Source organism: Nicotiana tomentosiformis, chromosome 4 (genome assembly GCF_000390325.3).
Source record: "Nicotiana tomentosiformis chromosome 4, ASM39032v3, whole genome shotgun sequence".
NCBI classification, from domain to species: domain Eukaryota; kingdom Viridiplantae; phylum Streptophyta; class Magnoliopsida; order Solanales; family Solanaceae; genus Nicotiana; species Nicotiana tomentosiformis.
The window spans coordinates 1,360,403-1,387,393 of record NC_090815.1 but is presented as its reverse complement, the minus strand read 5'-3'; the positions used below and the strand labels follow the sequence as shown (position 1 = coordinate 1,387,393).

Sequence of the window (26,991 nt, the reverse complement as noted above, 5' to 3'; positions counted from 1 at the left end):
CTACTATTAATCTATCTTCAAGCTTAAGGGACTATTTTTGTCATTTTCACGGAACTGCACTCCCATTTCCTCTCTCTCCCGATCAAAAACCTCTCCCCGTCCGACAGATTCCGCCATAATCGGCGGCTTTGCAGTGCTCTCTTTGTCCCAGGCTTTATTGAAAAATTCCCAACAGTAAAAGTCATGGCATTATGTTTTTCTATCAATTTCAACTTCTGTTGGACTTCACGAAACTGAGTATAGGTAGTGGTAAGACGACCCGATTTTGATCTATTAATTCTTTTCAGAAAGAATTTTCCCTACCAGGTGTTTAACTTCATAAGATTTGTAATATTCTACGTTGACGTCCAAAGCAAAAGTCCTTTAAGTTGAAAAGCATGATGACTGAAGGTAAGTATATTTAAAATTACTGAAGGTACTATGCTTTACATCAAATAGTGTTGTTAAGAGTCTTTTTAGTCTGTGATGAATGTGAAAAGGCCAGTTACATCACAGACTACCATAGCTATCAACACTTCAGCTGAATACTTCCATGTTAAGTCCTTTGCATACAATACAGTTAACACGGTTGACATGCCCATTATGTTTTTCAAGATCACTCCCACATAAATCTGCTTTTGAAGCAATTTAAAGAATAGAGTCGTCAAGACAAAATTATCAATAAAAAAGGTAAGTATTCTGCAGGAGTATTCATGAGAAAATAAAGATAAGAAAGAATCTACAGAATGTAGCATTTGTGTAGGAATATTTGAGATAGAGGAAAAGAGATGTAGATCTGGGAAAATGTCAAAGAAGAAGTTGTGGAACTCTACTGGCTTGTTGAAGATAATAACGTTATTGCTTTATTGCATTGATAGCCAGAGGTACTATGACAAATGGCAGAAAGAAAGAAGGCACCCGACTGCACTAGCCAGTCGTATAATATTATCCATGATTGGATCTGCACACAATGTTAATATAGCAATATCCAAAATCATTTGCAGCACAGATTTACAGAATGCCCATTTTAACACCAAAGAGTAGTCGAAACGTTTATTGCGTTCTCTTTCTGCCTCATCCAATAACTTGTCAACTTCTCCCCACATCAGCTGCAGAAAATAAATTCCAAAAACCCCTAGCTGTCAAAATTTCTAAGACATACATCATGCGCAAGATAGCAATATTTAGCTAGCCATATATGTTACTTTATCATGATTTTCTTCGTAGCCCTCTTAGCATTACTAAGCCAATATGTCACACCACTGAGAAACTCATTTTCGTTGATCATGTCATCTTTATCTTGATCGAAATCCTTCATGATTTCCATGACAGAGGTTTTGTGATCCAGGTTTGCCTCTCTGAATTTGTTATTTTCCATTAGCTTCTCCAGTTCTGACGGTGTTAAATAACTGTTGTGATCACCATCTAACTTACGGAAGAGCCTGTAACACAATTAGATGATAACGATTAGTGAGATATTGATCCTAAGGAGCTTTGGAATTTCTCTTTTGGGACAGACTTGAGCTGAGATGTGTGGATCAGGATTCTGAGTTCTTTGAAAATATGGGTTCAAAACTTAATAGTTACTTTCTCTATTTCAGTTTAGATGACACACTTTCCTTATTAGTCCGTTCCAAAAAGAATGACACATTTCTATAATTGGAAATAATTCAACTGTAAACTCTTCATTTTACTCATTTTACCCTTAATGAGAAGCTTTTATAACCACACAATTATTATGGCCCCACAAAGTTTTTACCCCTTAAGCTTTTAAGACCACAAGTTTCAAAAGTCTTTTTTCTTTCTTTCTTTAGTCAAACTACCTCATATAAATTGAAACGGAGGGAGTAGTATTTATACTACTTTTCAGAAATTTTCACATGTAGATAGTATATGTCAAAACTGATAGGTTCAATTTTAACTTGCCCCTAACCTTGTAGATTCGCCTCTAAACTTGATAAAATATTGCATACCTTTAAATGGACTTGATGTTGGGGCTACCATCATCTTTTAGAAGGTCTTCGGATTCAATTGCTTGGTTCTTAATATGCTTCAAAACTATTTCTTAACTACTTGCATATGGAGCTGCAAATATTAAATGTTTCATTTTACTAAATCATTTTTCTCCTTTTTATGAACATGCTTTTATTTAGACTAACTAAGAGTGATATAATTCATTTTCCTCCTTTTTATGAACATGCTTTTATTTAGACTAACTAAGAGTGATAATTTGTTGTTAAAAAACGAGCTCCTAGTGTCTATGTTAATTAAGAGTGCCAAAGAAGATGTATTTTTGCCTCATCAAAAAGTTTTTTCGAGGCGGATTGTCCTTGGCTAAAAAGATCTCTCCAATTAAAATACAAGTAGTTGTTTGCTCTGTAGTTGTCCTAGAAAACAAAAACTTAAGTTATTTTTTTCTTGTGAGATTTATTGAGTCCCTTTTTCTTTGTCTTACAAACACTAATCTGTTGTTATTTTTCTTTTTGTTTTCCATGTTTTGTTAGAAGGAAGTGCAGCCCTTTGTTCTGCAAGGAAATGCTTCATGCCTTCGATGCACGTCATATACCCTAAGATCTAAATTACACGTGTTTACTTAAGGGCTTCAAAATTATCTGATGATGTGGACAAATGTGTTCAAGATCGTATGTTTCTTGCCTTATATCCTTTTATGACTCATTACCCTTTCCTTTGCTGTGATATTAGGACTACTATTTTTTAGGGCGAAATTGGAAGTTTTTGTTGTTGATTTGTTATGTTTTACTTGCTTAATTATTTTTTTGATTAAGGTAAATTGTATTAACAAAAGGGAAAAAAACTCCCGTATACAAGAAGTATACCAAAAAGTAGATAATTTATATCAAAACACGATTCTCTACAAAAGACGCCCAATTTTCTATACAATTTGGGGCTATATGAGTGCACCAAAAAGCGATCAAAGATAAAAGACTATTTTTGAGATGGGAAAAAGGAGACTCAATCCCCTCAAACGCTCTCTTATTTCTCTCCCCCCAAACTATCTACATGAGAGCTAGCGGGGCAAACTTACACACCTTTTGCCTTCTTCTCCTACGGGAACCGGCCCAACTATGTAACAATTCCCTTGGCATCACCCATCGAACACCAAAAAGATTCAGGATAACCCTCCACAAACCCGAAAACACGGGACAATGCAACAAAAGATGATCAACTTCTTCCCCCGAGTTTTTACACATAAAGCACCAGCTAACGAGTGTAATACCTTTCTTTCGCATATTTTCAGCAGTCAAGATCACTCCCCTTGCCGCTAGCCATGCAAAAAAGCACACCTTCGTAGGCGCCCTAGGAATCCAGATCGAGGAGTATGGAAAATGGGCCTCCTCTCGCACCAACATACTCTGGTAGAAGGACTTTACGATGAACAAACCATCTCCCCTCACCCCCCCCCCCCTCCAAGAATCACAAGATGGCTGGGGCTTGTCTTGCCCATATAGCAGTACCAACAAACTTTGGAGCTCCATAATCTCCTAATCTTGCATGTTCCTTCTAGGTCCCATACTACCCCTTTCATGCTCCTTGCGAATCTGTTGAGCCATCAATTCCTTCTGATTTGAAACTCTGAAAACGTGGGAGAAAGAGACCCTCAGAGTATCCTCTCCACACCACTTGTGGTTCCAAAAGCTGGTTCTCCTTCCATCTCCCACCCTGTAAGTGATGTTGCCACTAAAGGCTTCCCAATTCTTCATGATGCTCCTCCACATGCCACACCCGAAAGGTGCTGTGATTATCTTGGTCCTCCAACCCCCTCCCATGGAATCATACTTTTCTACTATGACCTCCCCCCATAAAGCATGCTCCTCTACCCCGAATCTCCACAACTACTTCCCCAACAAAGCTCTGTTGAATACCCTAAGATCTTTTACTCCAAGTCCACCCACTTCTTTAGGGAAGTGACAGTCTGCCAATTCACTAAATGAAACTTTCTAGTTCCATCCGCCGCATCCCAAAGAAAATTCCTTTGGAGCCGCTCCAGTTTTTCTGTGATGCTCACAGGTGCTTGATAAAGTGCTTTTAATAAGCACTTCCGTACCGCCTTTTGACAAGTACCGTTTCTGCCAGCCTGCTAATCTTTTTTCAACCCTTTCAATCACTGGATTCCAAACCGTAGTATCCTTATGCGAAGCACCCAATGGAAGCCCCAGGTAAGTAGTGGGAAGAGAACCCACCTTACATCTAAGAACATAAGACAAAGCACCAATGTTAGCAACCTCACCCACCGGAAAAATCTCGCACTTGCTGAGATTGATTTTGAGTCCTGATACTATCTGAAACCACACCAGGACCTGCTTCAGGTAAGACAACTGATCCATATCAGCATCACAAAAAACCAGGGTGTCGTCCGCAAAAAGCAAATGAGACACTCTTCGGGCACTGTGCACCCCAATTGGAGCTGAGAAGCCTCTCAAGAAACCTCCGCCCGCCGCCCGATCCGTCATTTTACTTAGAGCATTCATCACTAGAATGAATAGCATGGGGGATAAGGGATCACCTTGCCTGAGACCCCTGGAGTTGCCAAAGAAACAACACGGGCTACCGTTGACCAGGACAGAGAATCTGACTGAGGAAATGCAGAACTTGATCCATACCCTCCATTTTTCCCCAAACCCCATCCGCACCATAATGAAATCTAGTAAGTTTAAAAACCATGGGAATGAAATTGTGCCCATTCTCTTTATCCTATTTTCATGGAATTCAAATAGGTAACTTACTTAACATGTATTTTCTTATTTCCTGTCCTGAAAGAGTATAATGTTTTTGGGTACAAGCCTCAATTTTACTTATCCTTACCCCCCCCCCCCCCCCACCACACACACACACACTCTCAAAAAGGAGAGCAAGAAGCCCTCAATTGCCTACCTGACCTCTTCTTCTCCTCAAATACTTTTCCCCAACCTCCAGAACATGTACAAAGTTTCTTTACTTGAAGGTCTCTTTTGCTCTTTAGCTGATTTTCTTAGCAACTTGCCACAACCACTAGTTCCATTATCACTCTTTTGTTTCTCATTTTTCTCCTCCAGTAAATCCTTCTGCTCCTTCCCTCCTTTCTGAGTCCCAGCACTTGTCATCGATTCCCTCAATGTGATCTTCTTCCTTGCATATACATCCCTATTCCATCTTTTAATGTCTTTTTTTTTGAGATGGTCATCTTTTAATGTCTTTTTGATGAAGTAGCTTTGTCGATGACATTAAGAAGATGCAAAAGAGCACAAAATGTATGATTACAAAATATAGGATGTTAGCTCCATTATATAGTAAAATGCATATCAGCTTGATACTGTTTTTCTGTTTAATAAATCCTTTCCTGATAAAAAAATGGTAATTCCCTTTCCTGTTCGGGGATTTTATCAGTCTTTCTTGCTTTCAAGGAACTCTCAGCTGCTTTGATGGTATATCCTAACAGATATGTGGCTGGTATGCATCTTTTTCATGCCATTTGTACTGATTGTCTAGAATTACTGAGAAGCGATGTAGTTTCTTCTAATATGGTACTCTTGAACTGTCCCTGAAGTTGTGATGCTTAATATGATTGCATATATTTTCCTTAAACTCATCTATTATTTTGTCTATTGAAAACAACCTCTCTACCTTCACTAGGTAGGGGTAAGGTCTGCGTACGCGCTACCCTCCCCAGACCCCACATGTGGGAATACTGGGTTTGTTGTATTTGAAACTCATCTATTATTTTCTGGGTTTGCAGGGTGGCTTACATCAGATATCTTGGTTTCAGTTTCTTCCTCATGAATCTGACGTCAACTCTGTGGTGGACAAGAGGTTTGACATTTGAGCTGTTTAAAGTCCATTTTATGCATAGTGCTATCTCCTTTGAAGAAACTACCTGTAAAATATATTTAATTCTTTGTGTTCTACGGTCTGTTTAAAGTGTGAAGCTGGATAAGAAAGACGCTGCTACATGGCTCGTGCTTTCATCGCATCTGCAATTGCAGAAGCAAGGATTTCTCAGCACATGGACAAATTCCTTTGTTGGACCTTGGGACCCGTCCCAGGGTCTTCACAACCCTGGTATGGATGGTCAGCAAAGTAGTTGAACCGTAATTTTTTCTAGTTGTCTAACTTCTGCTTGCTTTTAGTTTTCAGATGAGAAGATCAAGCTATGGCTTTTTATCCCTGGGCAGCATTCATCTGTTGTTGAAAAGGCACAGTCAGCTGTATCCAAATTAAGAGGTATGTTATTATTAGACGACACTATAGTGATTGAAGGTGCTAAAAGAGGATGAGGTAGATCTAAACTTATATGAAGAAAATAGACTGCAAAAGCCTACGGTCATTAGGATTCAAATGCGGGCTTAGCCAAGAGTAGAATACAATGGATGCAAAGGATTCATGTAGGCAATACCAACTAGTTGAGATCAGTGTTTTAAACGGCGTGGGCGTAAGGCGAGGCGTTTTATATATGCCTCAGCGGGGCGTAAGCACCATAGTTATTTAATTTTTAATATTTTATAAAATAATATAATGACAGTAAATATTTATAAACAGGTAAACTTGCATAAAAATTGAAGAAAACTATATATATGTGTGCTCCATCCCCACAAAAAACTAATCAAAACAATCTATTATACGTTACTTACAAGCACAAGTAATTTGAGTCTAAAAGAATAAAGTTTTCTATATGAAGGAACAAAAAGGATGATTAACCTGCAATTTGAACTTTGAATTTGCTGCTATGAAGAAGAATGTAGTTCTCTTTGTATTTGTAAAAAAAATTAAATATTCGTTGCTTTTGGGAGATATTAACAGACTAGCGGACAAGATAAAAAATTGGGAAAATCATGAATTAGGGCTTAAATCAATAAAAAAAGGTCTTTACTTTTAAATTTAATACTTTTGAGTTCCTTTTTAAACCTTTTGAGTAATTACCAAACTGACTTTTGAGAATTTGGGTATTATATGAAGGACTAATTCAACAAATTTTGTTTTAATTTGAAAAAGTCTCTGGGGCTTACTCCTTACTAAAACAAATGCGCCTCGAACGCCCGGGCGTACGCCCCAAATTGCGAGGCGTACGCCTCTTGAGACTTTCGCCCCATACCATCGCCCCGGGGCGTTTTTGGTACGCCTCGCCCCAGAAACGCCTTTTAAAACAGAGGTTGAGATTAAGGGTTTAGTTGTTGTTACACTTGAGTTAGTCTGGCAAGGACAAGTGTGAAACTTAGAGAACCTCCAATTTTGGAGAACTAGGGATTTGTGTTAAAAGACAAGTTACTTACCAATATTAATGGGCCTGAATAGAGCGGGAGGACTCATATCACCGGTCTCAACTAGTTTGAGATTGAGGTGTTGTTGATGGACTGATTGACCAATTGTCATTGCTTTTGATCTGAGCTGCACTTAACTGTTAAACTTATCCTGAGTCCTGTTTTTGTTTTTCATTTTGCTTTGCTGAACAATCTTTATCATATCTTTTTCAGTTCTGGCATCTGGTCTCTGGGTGGCTCCTGGAGATTCAGAAGAGGTTGCTGCTGCGCTATCTCAGGCCTTAAGGAATTGCATGGAAAGGTAATGAATTGTTATTTCACATGTTGAAGGTTTCCATGATCTGTTAATTATTTACTTGTTAATGTACTACTTGATATGACAGAACACTCAGAGGACTTTCATATGTGAGATATGGAGATGTATTTACAAAACACCATCCATTATCACAGAACGAAGAGTTGTTCAGGTATGTTTATTAATACTTGCATTGTTTGTTGGCCTAAGTGGTTGGACACCACAAAGATCAAGAATTATGATTTGACTATGATTTTACAACCTCCTTTGTTACTGTACTATCTTCCTTATGTTGCCATGAAATTGTGTACGCCTTGACGTAGAAGTTGTTATGGAGATAGGGGACTTGTTTCCATTCTAGTATACTTTTGGCTTTTTCATTTACAACCTCTACCTATGGAGTCATTCTGCTTTTACAAACAGTTATAAGTTTGAGAAACTGTATATCTTTTTCATTCTTTTCTGGGCGTGGCACTAGTAGCTATATCTTTTTCATTTGCCTGCTAAATGTTCATAGCTTCGCCAGTGCCTGGAATTTGCATTTTCGCTTTTTTGAATTGGGTAATCATGGTATAAGTGTTCTTTGTATTACTGTTCCTTAATGTATGCTAGTTGCTGAAGCTATTCTCCTGGCATTCTAATCACGATTTCATTGAAATTAACTGTTATATCTATCTGATTTATAATTGGTGCTTTCTTGAAGGAAGGGACAGCCAGTGGTTGAGTTCTTATTTTCTGCTACGGAAGAGGCTCTCTTTGTCCACGTTATAATATCTGCGAAGTAAGTTTAATTAGCCCTTGTTTACATTGTTGATTTGAGGGAGGGGTTGCAATCTATCCTTTTAACAATCTGTTATGGCCGCTGTAATAAGTTATTATTCTTCATACCTTTTTCTAGGCATATACGAGCACTTTCAAGTGGTGACATTGATAAAATATCAGAGGATACATCTCATGTCTCTGGTGAGAGGCTTCCAGGTACAATTAAAGGCTTGGATGTACATTCAGATGCTGAATTTTGTTAATCACCCAATAGGTTCTTTTAGAACCTGTGCGATTCTTGCTATCATTAAACTAATTGACAACCTAATGGAATCTAAGGGAAGCTGAAGAAACACGTTGATCCTTGAGATTGATTTTGTAAAAGTGCTCCAAAAATAAAGAAAGTTGGCAATAAACCCAGTGGAAAAACTTCCACATTGCTGGTGCACTCCATTATGTGCTGAATATGTGAGTAAAATCTTATTTAAAAATCATTTTTAAGGCCTACATTTTTGTGAAGAGTTGCACATTCTTTATTAATTTTTATTTACTTTAATAAACAGGTCTGCATTTGTGGATTAGAGTAATGCCCTGATTTCTCTTGGTTTTAGTCTTTGGTAGACTCGACTTTAATGACCTCCTGAAATTCAGAAGGTTCTACAAAATTTTAAGCTTTAATTTTTTAATTTTTTTGTTTTGGTTGTTGGGGGGGGGGGGGGGGGTTGCTCTTCTGTGAAGGCTATGGTCGAGATCGTTTAGGATGTGAATATTCTTTTCCGACAGCGGTACAGCTGTTATGGCTTGTAAAAAGTGCTAAAAACCTCTCAAAATAGATATCTTCTGTATGCCGAGATTGTCAATTGCCTAAATGATACACTATGTTTAAGCTATGAATTTAGTCCTCTCACAAATGTCTGTTACCTTACCCCTCCTGAAATTGTAAGATCTTATTAGCAACATGTTTCTTGTTAGCATGTGAGAAAGATGGGTTAAAGAAAATCCACATCTTTAATCAGTCTACTTATAGTTTAAACAAGCTTAACAATAACAAATATGAGCTCTTACACATATATCAAATTTTAAACTTGGTTTCAACCAATAAAAACCTTTTGGCACCCATTGCTACGCTCCTGAATGGTTAGGTATGTTGGTACTTTCATTTATACCTTTTATCCCTTTTCCAGTTATTGTCTCACCTCATGGAATGCGTGGGAGGCTCACCGGATGTTGCCCAGCTGATCTTGTGAAGCAAGTGTATCTCAGGTCAAATTTGCCTCCCTTCCCCCCCCCCCCCCTCTTCTCTTTTTTGGTTGTTTCTAAATCTGTCGTCTCTCCCTCCATTTCTTGTTTGTGAACATCATTCTTTCAAAGTGATAGAGCTCGACTTAATGTGGTTGCCTTACTGTGGTTCTTCTTGTTTGACTTGCTCAAACAGTTCTGGCAAGTTTAGTGCTTCAAACGATATTGTTGGGCTACCCTGCAATGTTTCTCGATCTGGTTATCAGCTTAAGGGACAGAATTGCTATGTTGAAGTTAGCCTTGGCTGCACTACACCAGGAAACAACTATATACAAGAAAGTTCAAATGCACAGAATAATTTATCAAGGCCTACCATAACTGAAGCCTCCGCAATGGCCAATGTTGTTCAGAGTAGAATACCAGATAACTGTGGAAGAATGCTTATCTATCCCCCTGAGGCTGTTCTTGTTCCAGTGGTGCAAACAGCATGTGCTAGATCATCTCTAAAAAGGTATATTTGTTAAATTCTGACGAGGTTTTTTCTCTTCTTTGTTTATAGATTAAGAACAGAAATTTATTGATGTGAGAGAGAAAGAGACAAGAGAACATAAGGAGCATAAGTTTGCATCTAGCTGATGTGGGAAGAAGATTACATTAAACTAGTTACCGATTAAAAAAAGGTTACATTAAACTAGCATCATTTCAACATTAAACTAGTGTCCTTTCAGTCTTGTTGAAGGTCTGTCAATGGAGTGCTGGAAGACAAATCGGTGACCTTCCACATTAATGATGGAAAACTACTCTTCTAAATCTCTGGCCTTTTCACCACAGTAATGGCCAGATAACCATTCCATCCCCCACTCGTTTATAGAAATATTATGGTCCTCCATATATTGATGTTTTGGTGTAATATGTTCCAATCTTAAAACTTTTTCAGAGTCACTGTGAGTGGCTGATGGATTATGATTAATAAGTTCTCTCAGGGAAGTCTTTATCTGAGGTTTCCACTCTGTTATGGGTAATAAGGTGAAGCCCAAGTGTCTATACTGACATCTCATTCCTTGAACTAACTAGTAAAAGCTGGGTTTGGGATACTTATTGGCTGATTATTTTGTGTTTCTTTTGCTTAGTTGCTTTAACCTTGATCCTTACTGAGGATCAACCTGTCAAATCTATATATTCTTGCCTAACATCCATGCATGTGAATATTTACTCAAAAGTTCATATTAGTGCTGTTTTTGTTTGTCTAGGGTGCCTTTCTAATTCAAACTTACTTGAGAATTATGAAGAGTTCCTCTGTGGACATCTGATGAAATTAGTATGATTTAGAGAAGACTATTAACATGGTGCAAGGATGACCACAAATTTAGAAACCATCCAAGTTTCTTTTTCTTTAGTCTTTTTCTGCTAAAGAAAAAGAAAACAAATTAACATTTTATGCTCTATTCACAGATTCTGGCTGCAGAACTGGATTGGGCCCTCATTGTCCTTTGCATCCTCCATTATGCATTGGTACTCCCGGCTTATTCGTATTGGCAGTTCATTCCATACCTTTTTTTAAGGTTAAACTTGCATCTCATACATCTAATCCACAATGTTGCAGTTATGATTTTAGTAGTGATGCCAAAGTCAATTCGATGGATGGATCTTGGCTTGATGCAAATGTCATGCGCTCAAATCGGCGCTATAACAGTAGTAGTAATAGCAATAGTAGTAGTGTTAGCAGCATAAGTACATCTTCTAGTGATAGTGATTACAAGACCTCAGGAGCTGGCGATCTTGAAGCAGATGCCGATTCTTTAATGTGTAGACAGTCTGGATTATCTTCTGTGGATCAGTCTCAAAATGACATTCTTAAAACGGTATGCTTCCTGTATATAATTTTGAGTTCTCTATAATTTGTATCTGTTTGGACTGTACGGACTATTTTATATTTGAATATGTAGTCCTTGATTCGATCTTAACCTTTGTATATAATTTTGAGTTCTTTATAATTTGTATCTGTTTGGACTGTAAGGAATATCTTATATTTGAATATGTAGTCCTTGATTCAATCTTAGCCTTCTTTAACTTGCTATGACTAGTGAACTGGAGACTATACTTATTACTATCTTGCTATCTCCTCATTTTTTTCCAAATTCAAAGAGGTACATACATATAGATACATACTGTACCGTCTTAGAATTGAGTTGCAATGTGCCTCCCTCTGTGTCTCATCCAAGGAGGAACCTTCTAGAGAAAGTATGAAATGACTTGAAAAGCTATGAATTGTTGAAGCATGATGACTTGCACACCTTTATCAATTCTCTGTCGTAGTGCACAAATAGAAAGCTTATTCCAGCTGCGGACTCTTTTGCAGCAATACCGACAAGCATGTCAATGCCACTACTGTTGGTCTTTTCTTCTCTTTCTATCCTCTATAATCAAACCTTGAGGTCTCAGGTCTGCATATCAGCTTCTCAATTGCTTCATTGTTCTGCTCTAAATAGAGAAAGAAATAGGTCATAGTTTGTAAGAGGAGAAGGGAAATTGTGAGTTCACTTCGAGAATTAGACAAGTTTGACATTCAAAATGAAGATAATCAACAACTTATCTGGAGTTTGAAAATTTGAGTTCTTTTTCAGGAATTCTGCTCTAGAGATAAATGTTTTTGGTTCAATGAGCTGCTACAATTTCTGTTTTTGCTGCTTCTTCTTCTTTCACTTGATTGTTGGTCATGGAAAAAGATATTTGTCAAATTTTTAAATTTAAAAATGTTATAGTGGCTGCAAATCTTTTTTCTTTAATCAGCTGGCAATGATGCTAATGGAAAAGATTTGTATGCATGGAGTTTCTCACAAAATTGTTGTTGCTTGTGTTATCTCCGTAACAGTGGCATAATTGATAAATATGATAATCTATGACTATAGAAGACTTAGACACACAACCGCTCGTTCACTTCATTGTACCACTTTTGCTAAAAGGCACAAAGAGGAATGATCTGAGAATGAAGGAACCAAGAGGAAGGATATGAGAAGAGTTCCCAGAGTCCAGAGATAATAGTATCCGATTGAAGCTAGTTAGTGGAATGTAGTATTCTAACTGAAGTTGGAAGCTAACTAAAGGCTAGAATAGATTTAGAGGCCCCATCCCGATGTAGAAGCTGCTCTTTGTAGTATAAGTCAGGGGCAGATGTAGCTTTGCGGTACCGTGTTCATTTGAATCCAACAAATTTTGACGCGGATCATAGATATATATATTGTAAAAATACACTAAAATTGCAACAAATGGTAGTTCTGAACCCATAGTTTTAAAAATACAATGGCATCAATGCTAAGAATCTTAAAGGTTGAGCCCATAGATTTTAATCCTTGATGCGCCTCTGGTATAAGTATTAAATTGGCAAGTGTGTCAGAAATATGGAATTGCATAGATTCTGCAGCATAATTATGACATTGGTAATAATTGATCTTTTTTATATGAGGTCGATAATGATTAATTTCTTTGGCATAGACTCTTCTGCCCTTCTTTTGGTTGTTGAAGAGGAACTATGTTCCACCATTTGCTCCCACTTTTGCAGGACTAGTGATTACCTTATTTCTCTGAAATGTTTGCATAAACGTTACTAAAACGTGCACGATTCCTGTTATCCATAATGATAGCATGTGCTAAGTGCTCCTTTGTTCTTCTCCACTCGACTATTATGGTGTGTGTGTGTTTAAAGGAGTTGGCATATATGACATTTCAAATTTCTATGCAGGGCTTTAAGAGGTCGCGAATTTCAGAGTCGTTTAGTCAGGCGGGAGCAGTGATAAATCCATCAACAAGTGACTATGCTTCAATGGAAGTTAATAATTCTGCAATAACTGGAGGAAATGATCAGATTGGGCTTCAATGGGGTTGGGATGATGATGATAGAGGTGCAGGCATGGATATTCAGGCACTTCTCTCAGAGTTTGGAGATTTTGGTGACTTCTTTGAGAGTGATGCTTTGCCGTTTGGAGAGGTAGTTATATTTGCCATGGATGACAAACTGCGGTTGCATCATCTCAATTGTAAATGTTAGTCTTTTTCAAAAAAAAAAATTGTATATGTTAGAGTCTTGTTAAGACCCTGATTATTCCTCGACCTGGAACTTACAAGTTACAAGTTAAATCTGAAAATCTGAGAGTTACCAGATTTAAATGTGTAATGCAGTTAATTAGCTGATTTTTGTCAAACCAGTCACTCTTGTATCAGATGGAAGGCTGCTAATCTATGAAACTATGCAAACCAAAGCACTTTTCTCAAGTGAGCAGATGATCCAGTAAATTCAACGCATAAAACCCAACAATCTAAATATGAGTCATTTTGTTTTTGTTTTCTTCAAATAGAGTGTGTACATTGATCATGCCCCCATGGGAGATAGGAATTCTGCATGACTTGTATACAGATTTGCCATAAAGTTGAATTGCTTCATGATATTTGAATGTGCTGCTGTTTGGGTGTAAGTTATTAATTGGAGTTTCAGAAATTAGCTCAATGCATATAAGAGATGGATGGGCTGTTCTACTGGACGATACGGAACTACGAATAGAATGGATATAACAGGACATCATTGGTGGCTAATAGAGACCTGCTTCTTGCGAGATTAATGCGAGTGACCTTGTCGTAGTAGATATTCTTCTTCTTTTGCTTCCCTAACCGGGAAATGAGCTAATTTCTCCTTTTATTATGAAGCCTCCAGGAACTGCAGAGTCTCAGGCTCTTATGTTTCCTGCAGCAGATAGTGCGGATGTTGGTAGCAGCCCCTGTCCTTCGATGATGGATGTGCAAGATCAGATGCTTTTGCCAGTAGGTTATCCATCCTATGACAGCTTTAATCAGCCACCACCTCCAGCAATTCTGGATGATTCTATGAGCAAACATCAAGAAGTTATAAAAAGCACTGCAGTTGCTAATCAAGTAAACAGTGCTTCAGCAGCTATTGCTGGTGAATTCGATCACTTAATTAAAGCTGAAGCTCTGATGACATTTGCTCCAGAGTATGGAGCAGTTGAGACCCCTACAGGTGAGAACTCCCATTCGATTTTCAGGAATCCCTATGTTCCGAAGTCCCGGGAAGTGGAGACTGCGAATTCAAGCTCAAATAGCTATGTCTACTCTGCAACCCCACCTTTGTCGCCTTGCTTTGACGCATGTGAGGAGAAGTCTGGTGTGACTGTAAATCTCAAAACAGGTGCTGGAAGGCATGATACAAGCTCCAGTACACAATCAAGGAGATATTACACTCATATTGAAAGTGGAAAAGAGAAAAATGACGGCAAGTTGTCTGGTTCTGACCATAGTTGCTCTACACGTGAGACTCAAGTAGCAGAGTCTCCATTTTCTGGTTTCAATTCGACAAATTCTGTTAAATCTATCCACAATAAAACCGAGAAAGCCAATGAAGCATTACTTAAAGCAGACAGCTTTGGTCAATCAATGAGAACTGTGCTAGCAACAGAAGTTGATTGCTTTATGTGCCAGGCATTTATGTGTAAGATACGGCATACACTATTATCTTCAAGCAGCTACCTTCCTGTTGGTACGAGTAGGATGTCAGGGAGTACCATTATAAACCAGCCACAAGGTGAAGGAGTGGTTACAGTTGACAATATGTCAAGCAAATCCGAGATGAGAAAGAAAGAAATAATACCAATTAGGATAGCGGGTGATATTGATGGAGGATTACTGGATGGGACCCTTAATGCACCAGTTGGTGTGTGGCGCTCTGTTGGAGTTTCTAAGGGCATGAAGCAACCATCATCTGGTTTAGAAGCTTGCCACTCTGTTCAGCATAATTCTTTCATTGAGGAAAGTATGCTAGCTTATGGGCTACGGCAACCGCTTCAGGAACTCCTTGACGGGATGGCTTTACTTGTGCAGCAAGCTACATCTCTTGTTGATGTTGCACTAGATGCTGATAACAATGATGGTCCTTATGGCTGGCTCGCACTGCAGGAGCAGTGGAGGCGTGGCTTTTCATGTGGACCATCCATGGTTCATGCAGGTTGTGGCGGAGTATTGGCTTCCTGTCATTCGCTGGATATTGCTGGCGTGGAGCTTATTGATCCACTTTCAGCTGATGTAAGCTTTTGCTTTTTCAGTAAATGCTTTTTGTATGAGTTCAGAGTTGACAGAATGTAGCCCTCCTCTCCCCTTTCAGCAGAGGCACCTCTGGCATATTTTTAGCCTGCTTTGTCTACAAGCCTAGGCTACAGTTGCTTGTTTATGCTGGTGGTGAAGTCTCATAAGAATGCAACAATACCACAGATGACCTATTACTCATGATTGTGATACTGTGGATAGATAGGGAACTGCTATCTGATAGTCTTGAGGAAAAGAATAGTTAAATGAGAGTTTTATAAACATCCATGAGTGTAGCTGCATGGAGATGATTAACTTGCAATCTGCTATCCATGTATTTTCAGCTGAGTTTTCCTCTTGGTCATTATCTTTATCAAAAACATGGTGTAGAATTTGTTAATTTATTTACTAGTGTTATTTCCTCGGTATATAGTTTTCCTTTATATTAAATTTAGGTGTCACATTGGTTAGCATCTGAGTCAAAGTACATTTTTTTCTCAGTTGTGATTTTGTTTCCTTTCTTCCTTTTCTTCTTCACATTGGTTAGCATGTGACTGCTCTCATTGTAGCTTCCATGGGTAAGCACCTGAAACAAATTATTAGTTTGAAAAAAAAAAAAAAAAGATGCATATTTACGTGTTGCTAACTTTTGCACATTTTATAACTTTGGGTTTCTCTCGCCTTCCACAAGTTAATATGGAAACATCTTCATTCAGGTTCAGGCATCATTTACCCTCACTCTGCTGCAGAATGATATAAAAACAGCTATGAAATCTGCTTTCGGTACTGCAGAAGGTCCTTTATCTGTTGTTGATTGGTGCAAAGGTCGCAGTCAATCAAATGATGGGGGAATATCTGGTGATGGTTTTTCTGCAGAGTCCACTGCAAGTGCAAGTGAATGTCGTGATTCTTCAAGTACCGTATCATTTTCTGTTGGCGAACCTATAAGTCCATCTCAATCATCCGCTGGTGGATCATCTAGTTTGAAATGTATGAATTATCATGGTCATACTGTCAACTATCCTACCATGGGTTTTGATAAAATTTCTTTTTTGTTCTCAGATGGAATTAGGATGGATGAGGCAAGTGAACGCAGATTAAGCCAAGACACTTGTCTATCACAGTCAGAGCAGCTACCAGGCTCAAGGCTTAGGCCAACATTGTCTGCAGATCCTGCTATACTTGTCGGGTATGTATTTTATACTGAAGTTGGTTGATGCCAGTGTTGTGAAGAGCGTGAAGCGAGGAAAAGCGACAACCCCCATTTCGCTTAAAGCGAGAAGCGAAGCGCTCGCTTTTTTTGAAGTGGAGCGGAATTTAAAAAAATAAATTAAAATAAATACTGCATAGACAACACATGTAATTGTAAGCAAATGTTCAACACATGTAATGTGAAATCATAAGTTTCCTCAAATACTTCTTCATCTGCATGATCTTCCGGGACTCCAGTTAGCCATTCATTAGCACCATCGATGTTGTCCAAACTAATTGGATCAATTACATTGCGAGCGTTGTAACGACGCCTCAATGTTCTATTGTACTTAATGAAAACTAGATCATTGAGAGGCAATAAGAACTAAGAATAAAGGATATAAAAATAAGAGGAAGGGCAGTATGTTCTGTTAAAAACTGGGCAGCATAAAAACAATGAAAGAAAAACTGGGCAGCATTTCAACGAAGAGGAGAAGACTGAGAAAGAAGAACCGAAAGTAAAAAAAAAAATTCGCCAGCATTTCGCTGCTATTTGGACGTTGAAACAGTGAAAGAAAAAGAAGAAGAAGAAGAAGAAGAAGGAGGAGGAGAATCATCACATATCTGTTTCTGCTGAATCTCTGTTGAAGACTTGAAGTTGAAGAACCCTAGTCGCCTCTTTAGACTCTCAGATGCTCTGCTGGTCGTGTTTAATAAAAGAACACTGAAAACCCTTCTTTTTTAATTAAATAGCCTGGTAGCTCTTTAAAACAAAGAAGCGCTCGCTTGCATCGCTTCGCTTCGCTTGGTCGCTTCTCGCTTTTTAGTGGGAAGCGCTCGCTTTTTTCTACCTGAGTCGCTTCACATGGCAGAAGCGGGTAAAGGGTCGCTTCGACCGCTTTTTACAACACTGGTTGATGCTTGTCCATTACTCTTTGAATTAGTGAGCCTTGCAGGTTGCCTTTTCTCCAAATTTCGTAACATACCAAATTGCTTCATTTCTCATATGTCCATCATTTACCCCTGCTATACAACATCAACAACATCATACCCAGTAAAATCTCACTAGTGGGGTCTGGGGAGAGTAAAGTGTACGCAGACAAGCCCCTACCCCGAAAAGGGTAGAGAGGCTGTTTCCGGGAGACTCTCGGCTCAACAGAAGAGACAAAATATCAGAAAAGAAACAAAAGAAAAGGCCGGTAACAACAAAAGATGCCTGAAAGATAATAACAGCAACGAATAAGTGAAAGTACAATAACACAAAACTATGCAAAACAACAATATGAGAAATAGTATACCCCTGCTATACTATTGTGAATTTCTATAAGAAAGAAATTCCTGTTTTCATAAAGAAACCCAAATCATCTATACATAACGGAACCTCATGGGTACACCAAAATATGGTTCTCCTAAAAAATAATCCAATCATCTATACATAAAGGAACCTGCTGGGTACACCAAAAAGAAATTAGAACAAGAGACTGCTCTGTAATTTAAAAAAATCACTTACTCCTTGAAAAACTCACATTTCTCTCTTTCCATGAAACCCACATAATGGCTAACGGTGCAATGTCCCATGCTCTCAGTCTTCTCTCCCTTCTGCCGCAGGCTCAACTATGCCACACCTCCTTCACTGTGCCTGCATCACCATTGAATTCCAAACCAATTTAGACCACTAACCACAACAGCATATCGACCTGGTACTGTAGCAAGAGATGGTCTACATCTTCTCCCGAGCATCTGCACATAAAACACCAACTAACATAAGTGATCCTTCGCTTCCTGAGATTCTCTGCTCTCAGTATCACTTCCCTCGCTGCAAACCACCCGAAGAAACACACCTTCCTGGGCACCCTGGGAATCCAAATGGAAAGGTGTGGAAAGGCCATTCTTCTCTCACTAGAAACTTTGGTAATATGATCTAACAATGAACAATGTCCCTATACTGTCTCCATCTCCACAAGCCAAGCAGTTCATCCGGTGCATTTTGCCTGTACAATAGATCAACCATGTTTTGAAATTTGTCCATCTCTCAATCCTGGAGGTTCCTCCTAAACTTCAAGTCCCAGTAAACTTCCTCCACATGTGTTCCATGGATCTGTTGGACAGTCAATTCTTTTTGGCACGATATTCTGTATAAATTGGAAAAAGCAAACCTTAGCTCACTCTCTCCACACCACCTATGCCCCCCAAAAACTAATCATGCTATCGTCCCTTACCCTGAAGAGAATATGATTACTGAAATCTTCTCGCCCCTTCATAATGCCCCTACAAAGACCGCATTTAAACAGGTTTTGATGTTACTAGTTCTCCACTCCGTTCCATAATTCCATAGTCTCCACTACCACTTCCCTCCATACGGCATTCACCTCCGTCTCAAACCTCCAAATCCATTTTCCTAGAAGGACTTTGTTGAACACCCTAAGATCTTTCACTCAAGTCCTCCTGATGTCTTCGCAGATGTGAAAAAATTTCCAATTCACTAAATGAAACTTGCTTGTGCCATCCGGAGCATCCCATTTGAAATTCCACTGAACTCTTTCTAACTTTCAGTCACAGTAGCCGGTGCCTATAATAATGACATAAAGTATGTAGGAATGCTAGACAAAGTGCTCTTGATCAACACTTCCTTCCCTCCTTTTGGCAAGTACCTCTTCTGCCATCCTGCTAGCTGCTTCTCGGCTTCCTCAATCACCGGGTTCCACACTGCAAGATCCTTGTTTGAAGTGCCCAACAGTAGATCCAAGTATGTAGTAGGTAGTGCACCTACTTTACAACTCTACACTTGTGCTAGCACTTCAATATTGTCCACCTCCCCCACTGGTGGATCCCACATTTAGTAAAGTTGATCTTGAGACCTGAGACTACCTGGAGCCAAATAAGAATTTTCCTCAAATATGAGAGCTGAGAAGCATATATATCACAGAAAACCAAAGTGTCATCTGCAAATAAAAGATGGGTGACCCGTAGGTCACAATGCTCCCTGAACGAGCCGGTGAAGCCCCTTAAGAGACCCCCTGAAGCCTTAAAATGCGATGGTGTTAGTTGAATTACTAAGTTGCATTTTGTCACCAGTTACTAGTTCTAGGACTTCTTTTCATATGAATTACTTTAAGACTTCAACCTGATGATAACTGAATTAGATGAAAGCTTGCTGGAGCTGCATTTGATTCTTGTATTTACCTTTTAATGGAGAGGACTCACATGGACATTGTAGCATTGTATTTATGACCACCAAATTATTTGGAGTTCCTTTTCTGTTTCTGGTCTTAATTTTGCTATTGCAGGGTAGCAACTTAAGTCATTTACGTTGCAGATACCAAGACGATTGGCTTAAGATGGGACCTAGTTCTCTTCAGCTCTGGGAAAAGGCACCTTTTGAGCCTTATGCAATGCCCAAGCATGTAAGTTTAAGATAGATAACACAAGTATTAAGTTCTTAATATCTTTAAGCAGTTCTTTTGCATTTCTCCTTAACTATTATTTTTCCAAAAATTTTCAGATGTCATATTACGTTGTTTGTCCAGACATCAATGCTCTAACAACAGCTGCAATTGATTTTTTCCAACAGCTTGGAACTGGTTAGTATACTTAAATGTCTTGCTGATCTGAAGATAACATTTTGTGTTCCATCTGTGTTACAGAAAATAATACACTGGTTGCTTTGATTAAGAAGGTTAAGATTCAGGTATCTGAAAAGTGTAAATACACATTGATTTCACAAGGTGGCTGGTTCATATTTAATAGTCTGCATTTCATAACTCAATCTGCATGTCTCTTCCATTTTGGAGATGTGGATAAGTGACTAATTTGAAATCATTTTTTTTAATTGCACAAAAAGATGAGATCAAGGTTTGAAATCATTTTTTTGCTGCAAATCTGAATACATAGATGATCGTGAGGAAATTCCTGATGTTTTAGGTTCCTTGTAAGAACAAGGTTTTTTGTTTTTTACTATTTTGGGGCTCTGATGTAATATTTATATACACACACAAAAACACACACACAGAGAGAAATATGTTACCATTCTCAAATAAAGAAGATGAGATCAAAGTTGGAAAGATTATATTGAAGTAACTAGAAAAAGGAGATCAAATTATTGCGTTCTTCTCATATAAATCCAGCTTCAAAATTGTCCTTGACCTGGATATTTGTAATGTAAATATGGCCACCTCTATGTTTGAGGAATGAAATTTTGTCCTTGACTTGGATATTGACTACGCTTCTCTCTTTCAGTTTATGAGATGTGCAAACTGGGAACTCATTCACCTCAATGTATGGGAAATGAGATGGAGATAGATTCTGGGAAGAATGCATCTTCTGGTTTTGTTCTGATTGATTGCCCTCAGTCAATGAAGATAGACAGCAGTAGTGCATCTATGCTGGGATCAATCAGTGATTATTTCCTATCCCTTTCCAATGGCTGGGATTTAGAGAGCTATTTGAAGTCTCTCTCAAAAGTTCTCAGGAATTTAAAGCTTGGTTCATGCATGACCATGAATCCAAAAGAAGGAAGTACTGATCCATGTACAGTAAGTTGTGACTCTCTTTGTTTGTCTTTTTTATTCCTCATCTACTTTTTTCTCTCTATCTTGCTTTTGTTCTCTCTTTCTCTCTTTTCCTCTCTCTTTTCTCTATTGCACTATAAAGTCGAAGATGCATCATTAAAGTGAACTTCGTTGAGTTCATTATGGATTGGCGGAAATAAAGTATCCTTTTGATAGAGTTTAGATGTTAGGACAGTCCCATCCCATTCTCTTGATATGGGTACCTTTTTATATGCTTAAGCTTCATCGCAAAGCAAAAGGGAAAGAGTAGATTGAGAGAAAAGAGTGATTTCATGGTCATTAATTGTCACATGTGCTTCATAAGTATTTTGCCTTCTGGATAAGCGGATGCGAAAGGAAAAACTGGAAAGGACTTGTCAAACTAGAACTTTTCTTACTGCCTCTGGTCCCTCCACTACGTAGCCATTTATTTTACTATGATCGGTCGTGACAAGAATGTTTATGTTGCTAAAGCGTGGGGTTTGGTAGCTGCCAAGTTGATAGTGAAAGAATGCCTTGCACAATGACCTGGTCTGTTATAATATTGTTACCCCAATGTGTATTTTCTATTTCCCACGGGTAGAGTAGTTCAGGTAAGTAGAGTAGTTCTCACTTACCTAAGGGTAGTGAAATGCCCAGTAGTTGGATGGGCGAATATAGCAAGGGAGATTTATAAATGTTTCGTCTTATGTAGGTGTCAAAATTCTCTAGTAAAATGCATCTGCTAAATGGGATTAGTCAGCTTCAAAGGTAATAAATCTCTAAAGCAGAGCAGCAGACGAAGTGATTGGATTCACTAGGCGTAACAATAGCTCAAAATTTCTCTTAATGAAGCTGATATCTGATTGTATATTTGAATGTTAAATCAGGTGATATACGTGGTTTGCCCTTTCGCTGAGCCTCTTGCAGTCCTACAGACGGTGATTGAATCTTCTATTGCTGCTGGATCAGTAATTCTTTCTTCAGACAAAGAGAGGCGATCTACACTGCAGAATCAAGTCGGGAGGGCCTTAAGTTACTCAGCAGCAGTGGATGAGTCACTCTCAAATGTTTTAACACTTTCAGGGTTTTGTATTCCTAAGTTGGTATTGCAGATTGTCACTGTTGATGCAATTTTTAGGATTACAAGTCCTGCTGTCAGTGAGCTTGTCATCCTAAAGGAAATTGCTTTCACAGTTTATAACAAAGCCCGCAGGATATCTCGAGGGTCCTCCAGTGACATGGTTCAGTCATCATCCATGTCTGGTAGATCTCATCCGGTCCTGATGCAAATGACTTCCCCAGTTCCAGGGATGTGGAAGGACTGTGTTGGTCCTCGAAGCATAGGAACTTCCCTTCAGAGAGAGGCTGAACTTGATGCTAGCCTAAGGTCTGGTAGTTGGGACAACTGGCAAACATCAAGAGGGGGAGGTCTCGGATGTAATCCAAACAGAATGGAGGATTTTTCTTTTCAAGATGAAGTTCGTTATTTGTTTGAGCCCCTTTACATTCTCGCTGAACCAGGTTCATTGGATCGTGGACTTTCATTTCCTATGTCTTGTAATCCAATGGCTGAATCTTCAAAGCTTTTGTTAGATGATGGTACAAGTGGAAATTTTATGCAGAGTTCAGCTTCTTCAGGTGGCGGAGACATTGGAACAAACAATCAGTCTGAAACATCTGAACCAGATGGCTTTGGATCTGCACATCAAAAGTCACTTCCAAGCCTGCATTGTTGTTATGGATGGACTGAGGATTGGCGCTGGCTGGTGTGTATATGGACAGATTCCAGGGGAGAGTTGCTTGATAATTATATATATCCATTTGAAGGAATAAGTAGTAGGCAGGATACGAAAGGCCTGCAATCTTTGTTTGTGCAAATTCTGCGACAAGGATGCCAGATACTTCAGGCATGTCTTCCTGAGGCTGCCATTGCCAAGCCTAGGGATTTTGTCATTGCACGTATTGGAAGCTTCTTTGAGCTTGAATGCCAGGGTAAACATTCGCTATCAATATTTTGTGCTTATTGTTTACTTTTATTGCATTACGATCCACAATGGTTTTGAATTTTGATGACATTGACTTGCTTGCTCCACCTTTAATTCCAACAGATTTTCAGCTGATCTCATTGTTATTCTTGGTGTGGGATAAGATTATATGACACTTTGAACGTCTTGAAAGAGTGCAGCTTTTGTTGGTTTTATTTTGAGGGACTAGAATGAAGTTTCTGCTTGGGTTACCATTCATCTGTAATGTTGCTGAAGTTGCTAATCTTATTGATGCAATTTTCTGGACGCAGAATGGCAGAAAGCCCTGTATGCAGTTGGGGGATCTGAGGTGAAGAAATGGTCTCTGCAGCTAAGACGATCTGTGCCTGATGGAATGTCGGCAAGTAGTAATGGGACATCCTTGCAGCAACAGGAAATAGGTCTGATTCAGGAAAAAGCACTTCCTTCTTCCCCTAGTCCATTGTACAGTCCTCACTCAAAGGCTTCCTCTTTCGTGAAAGGTGGCTTGGGGCAACCATCCACAAGGAAGCAGTTAATTGGTGGACAGGGTATGGTGGACAACTCGAGGGGTTTACTTCAATGGGTGCAAAGCATTAGTTTTGTCTCTGTTTCAATTGATCATTCCTTACAGCTTATGTTGCAAGCAGATTTAATGAGTCATGGTAGGTGTCGTCTTTTCCCTTCTTTTTGTTTCTTTGATTCCCTTTTTCTCTAATTGAGTTGACTCTCCTTGCCTTTCTTCTGGAATCTCTTATACTATCTACCAATGAACTGTAAAGGAGATGTTATTTCTGAAAATTTGACCAGTCAGAGATAACATGAACTAGGCCACTTGTAAGCATAATGTTCTTTTAAGATAACACTCCAAGGGAATTGCTTCTCTAGTTGGAGGTGTGAAATTATTCTTTGAGAAACTCTAGGGAGGAATAGCCTAATGCTGAGGAATTGTGGTTGAGATACGAGTACCAAGGAAGTAAAGTGGGATTCAGTACGCGCTGGGCTTATGTGTTGCAGATTTTTTTTTTTTTTTTTTTTTGTGTGTGTGTGGGGGGGGGGGGGGGGTTACCATAAGGAAGAATATTCTTTGAGAAATATTTTCTCTGGCTTTATCAGCAGTTCACATTTTTATGCCTAGTTATTTCTGTTTCATACTTGTGTATGGTTGTATATGAACAAGTAAATTTTGCAGGGACGAGTCAAAGTAGTGGCATTCTGAGTCAGCCAGGTTATCTTGAAGGTTATACTCCAGTGAAGTCCCTTGGTTCTACATCCACCTCCTATATTCTAATCCCATCACCCAGTATGCGGTTCCTACCTCCTGTCCGTCTTCAGCTTCGCACTTGCCTAACTGCTGAATCACCACCACTCGCCCATCTTCTCCACAGCAAGGGCTGTGCTATCCCTCTTTCAATGGGTTTTGTGGTTTCGAAATCAGTACCTACAATGAGGAGAGATGCGAGGAGCGTCTCAAAAGAAGAATGGCCCTCAGTTCTATCTGTCAACCTCGTTGATTACTATGGTGGCAGCAACATCATCCAAGAAAAGTTTTTGAAGGGTGTTGGTAAGATTGGGGGAAGGGATATAGGCTCGGAAACAAGAGATGTTGAAATAGAGACTCACTTGATTCTTGAGAACATAGCTGCAGAACTCCATGCTTTATCATGGATGACTGTAAGTCCGGCATACTTGGAGAGAAGATCTGCTTTGCCTTTTCATTGTGACACGGTATTAAGGCTTCGAAGGCTGCTTCATTTTGCTGATAAGGAAGTTTCTCGGCAACCTGAGAAATCACAAGTTTAGGGTATGTAAAAATTGCAGTATGCGCACAAAACTTGTTGAAGCCGTCCATCATGTACGCAGCTTATATGTTTATTTCACTGTAGAAATGACTGTAAACACGAAGTGCATATACTTGTTAGAAGACATTCTTTTCGAAGAGTGTAACCTTAGGAGAAGTTAGTAGTTGTAGGATAGTAGATTGTTAATTTTTGTACATAATGTTGTGTAAAATTTCACAGCGATCCGAAGAGAGTTGAGTACACAATTCTTTTGCCTTCAAAATTCTTTTCAAGGTCGAGTTCTCATTATCTTTACAACATTGTAAGGCACTATATGACGGGATACTTTCTAACTTGACTGCAATCTTGTGAGTGTAGTTTATTGATTTTTTTCCTGCTTGATAGCGCTTTTCTGAATGAGAAATCGGATCTTAAACCAAGTATTGGTGCTTCATTCAAAATTCAGATGTTGTATTTGAATTTTTATGATGGAATTACTTACATTATGAAGGAAGAGGTATGAGACGGCATCTCACTCTGAGGCTCACTTTGGCCTGCTATGGCTGGAGGCACCTGAATGTTACCCTCTCCTACAGCTGTATCAAGCCGTTTACTAATCGCTTGCTTCCTAGTCGAAGGCATCGCTAAAAGAAAACAAGGTGAATATTAGATATGAACACTTACGACTCAACTCTACGCACGATCTAGATTCAGGAAGAAGGTAACAACCCTAGATGTCACGTAGCCTCCTGATTATAAATGTGGCGCGCTACACATCCATAATCAAAACTCTACTAGACACGGCTCATAGACAACCCCTAGGACAGACTTGCTCTGATACCAAGTTTGTCACGACCCAACTGGAGGGTCATGACTAGCACCCGGGCCATACTTGCCGAGCACCAACGTACATTTTATCTAACCTTCCTTATTATCTTTAAGGGCCGACAAGACCAATATAAATGAAAGACATGGATCATGAACATCCAACAATGAAAGATAATGTCATGAACATACGTAACATGGGACGACAAGACTGTCAAGAAACTATATATAAGGTACGAGCTACCATGGTGCCATGAAAGACTATACAACAAAAATCAGCCGACAAGGCATTCCAAACCATACATGAGTCGACACCTGTCTATGAGCCTCTAAAAGAACATAAGTGCTACAACATTGCCGGAACAGGGCCCCGACATACCCATAATGTCTATAACAAAAATGCATACCAAGACCACGGCAAGTCCGGAGAAAGGATCTTGCCAATAACGCTGAACCGGATAGCCTACTGTGATGGGGGAGCTGCGTCTACCCGTCTATCAGGACCTGCAGCACGACATGCAGCGTCCACAAATAAAAAGGACGTCAGTACGAATAAAGTACTGAGTATGTAAGGCAGAATAGCATAAGTAAGAACAATAATGTAAACAGTGATAGGGAATATACAACCTGTGACATCTGGGTACCTCTGAGGGCTACTGACATGAAATACATGATACATACATATATATATACATAAACGTTTAAAACATATGCCTTTGTGGGCATCATCATCATCATATCGTACCCGGCCATAATAGGCTCGGTAAAACGTACCCGGCCATCATAGGGCTCGGTAGAATCGTACCCGGCCACGTGGAGCTCGGTAAAACCCAACTGATCAGTGGTTGCACAATAGGTGCCATACCCGGCCGACTATAGCGCGGCTCGGTAAAGTAAAATAGATACATATATATGATGCATGTTGGACTCATTGGAATCATATTTTGAACCTTTCGGAGTGACGTAAGGTCGGTATCCTTCGTACACGTTATTAGGATTAACTCTTCATCAAGAATCTTATAAGAATCAGGAACTACCAACAACATT

The 26,991-nt window shown here is 39.1% G+C and overlaps 2 protein-coding genes across 13 annotated transcripts; one reads left to right on the top strand and one right to left on the bottom strand.

Moving 5' to 3' along the window:
* The first annotated feature begins 25 nt into the window (after nt 1-25).
* LOC104108488 (mediator of RNA polymerase II transcription subunit 13-like) lies at nt 26-25,483 on the top strand. Of its 12 annotated transcripts, XM_009617536.4 has the most exons (24): nt 26-390; nt 2,484-2,621; nt 5,714-5,787; nt 5,897-6,036; nt 6,112-6,198; nt 7,446-7,533; nt 7,616-7,699; nt 8,231-8,308; nt 8,426-8,505; nt 9,474-9,552; nt 9,725-10,039; nt 10,981-11,040; nt 11,132-11,390; nt 13,268-13,513; nt 14,227-15,615; nt 16,332-16,605; nt 16,678-16,804; nt 20,123-20,210; nt 20,309-20,387; nt 21,043-21,338; nt 22,223-23,327; nt 23,632-23,760; nt 23,842-24,003; nt 24,531-25,483. In XM_009617536.4, the coding sequence occupies exons 2-24, from the start codon at nt 2,595-2,597 to the stop codon at nt 25,139-25,141; spliced, it is 5,877 nt and encodes a 1,958-aa protein (XP_009615831.2). In that variant the 5' UTR covers nt 26-390; nt 2,484-2,594; the 3' UTR covers nt 25,142-25,483. The 12 variants fall into 12 exon arrangements, with proteins under 12 accessions (XP_009615831.2, XP_009615829.2, XP_009615827.2 ...); XM_009617534.4 differs by having other exon boundaries at nt 26-243; nt 23,632-24,003; XM_009617532.4 differs by having other exon boundaries at nt 26-249; nt 2,487-2,621; nt 23,632-24,003.
* Nucleotides 456-1,986, bottom strand: LOC138909165 (sodium/calcium exchanger NCL1-like). The gene is made up of 4 exons (XM_070200349.1): nt 1,913-1,986; nt 1,238-1,421; nt 898-1,088; nt 456-678 (listed from the first exon to the last, which is right to left on the bottom strand). The coding sequence occupies exons 1-4, from the start codon at nt 1,984-1,986 to the stop codon at nt 456-458; spliced, it is 672 nt and encodes a 223-aa protein (XP_070056450.1).
* Nucleotides 25,484-26,991: the final 1,508 nt, after the last annotated feature.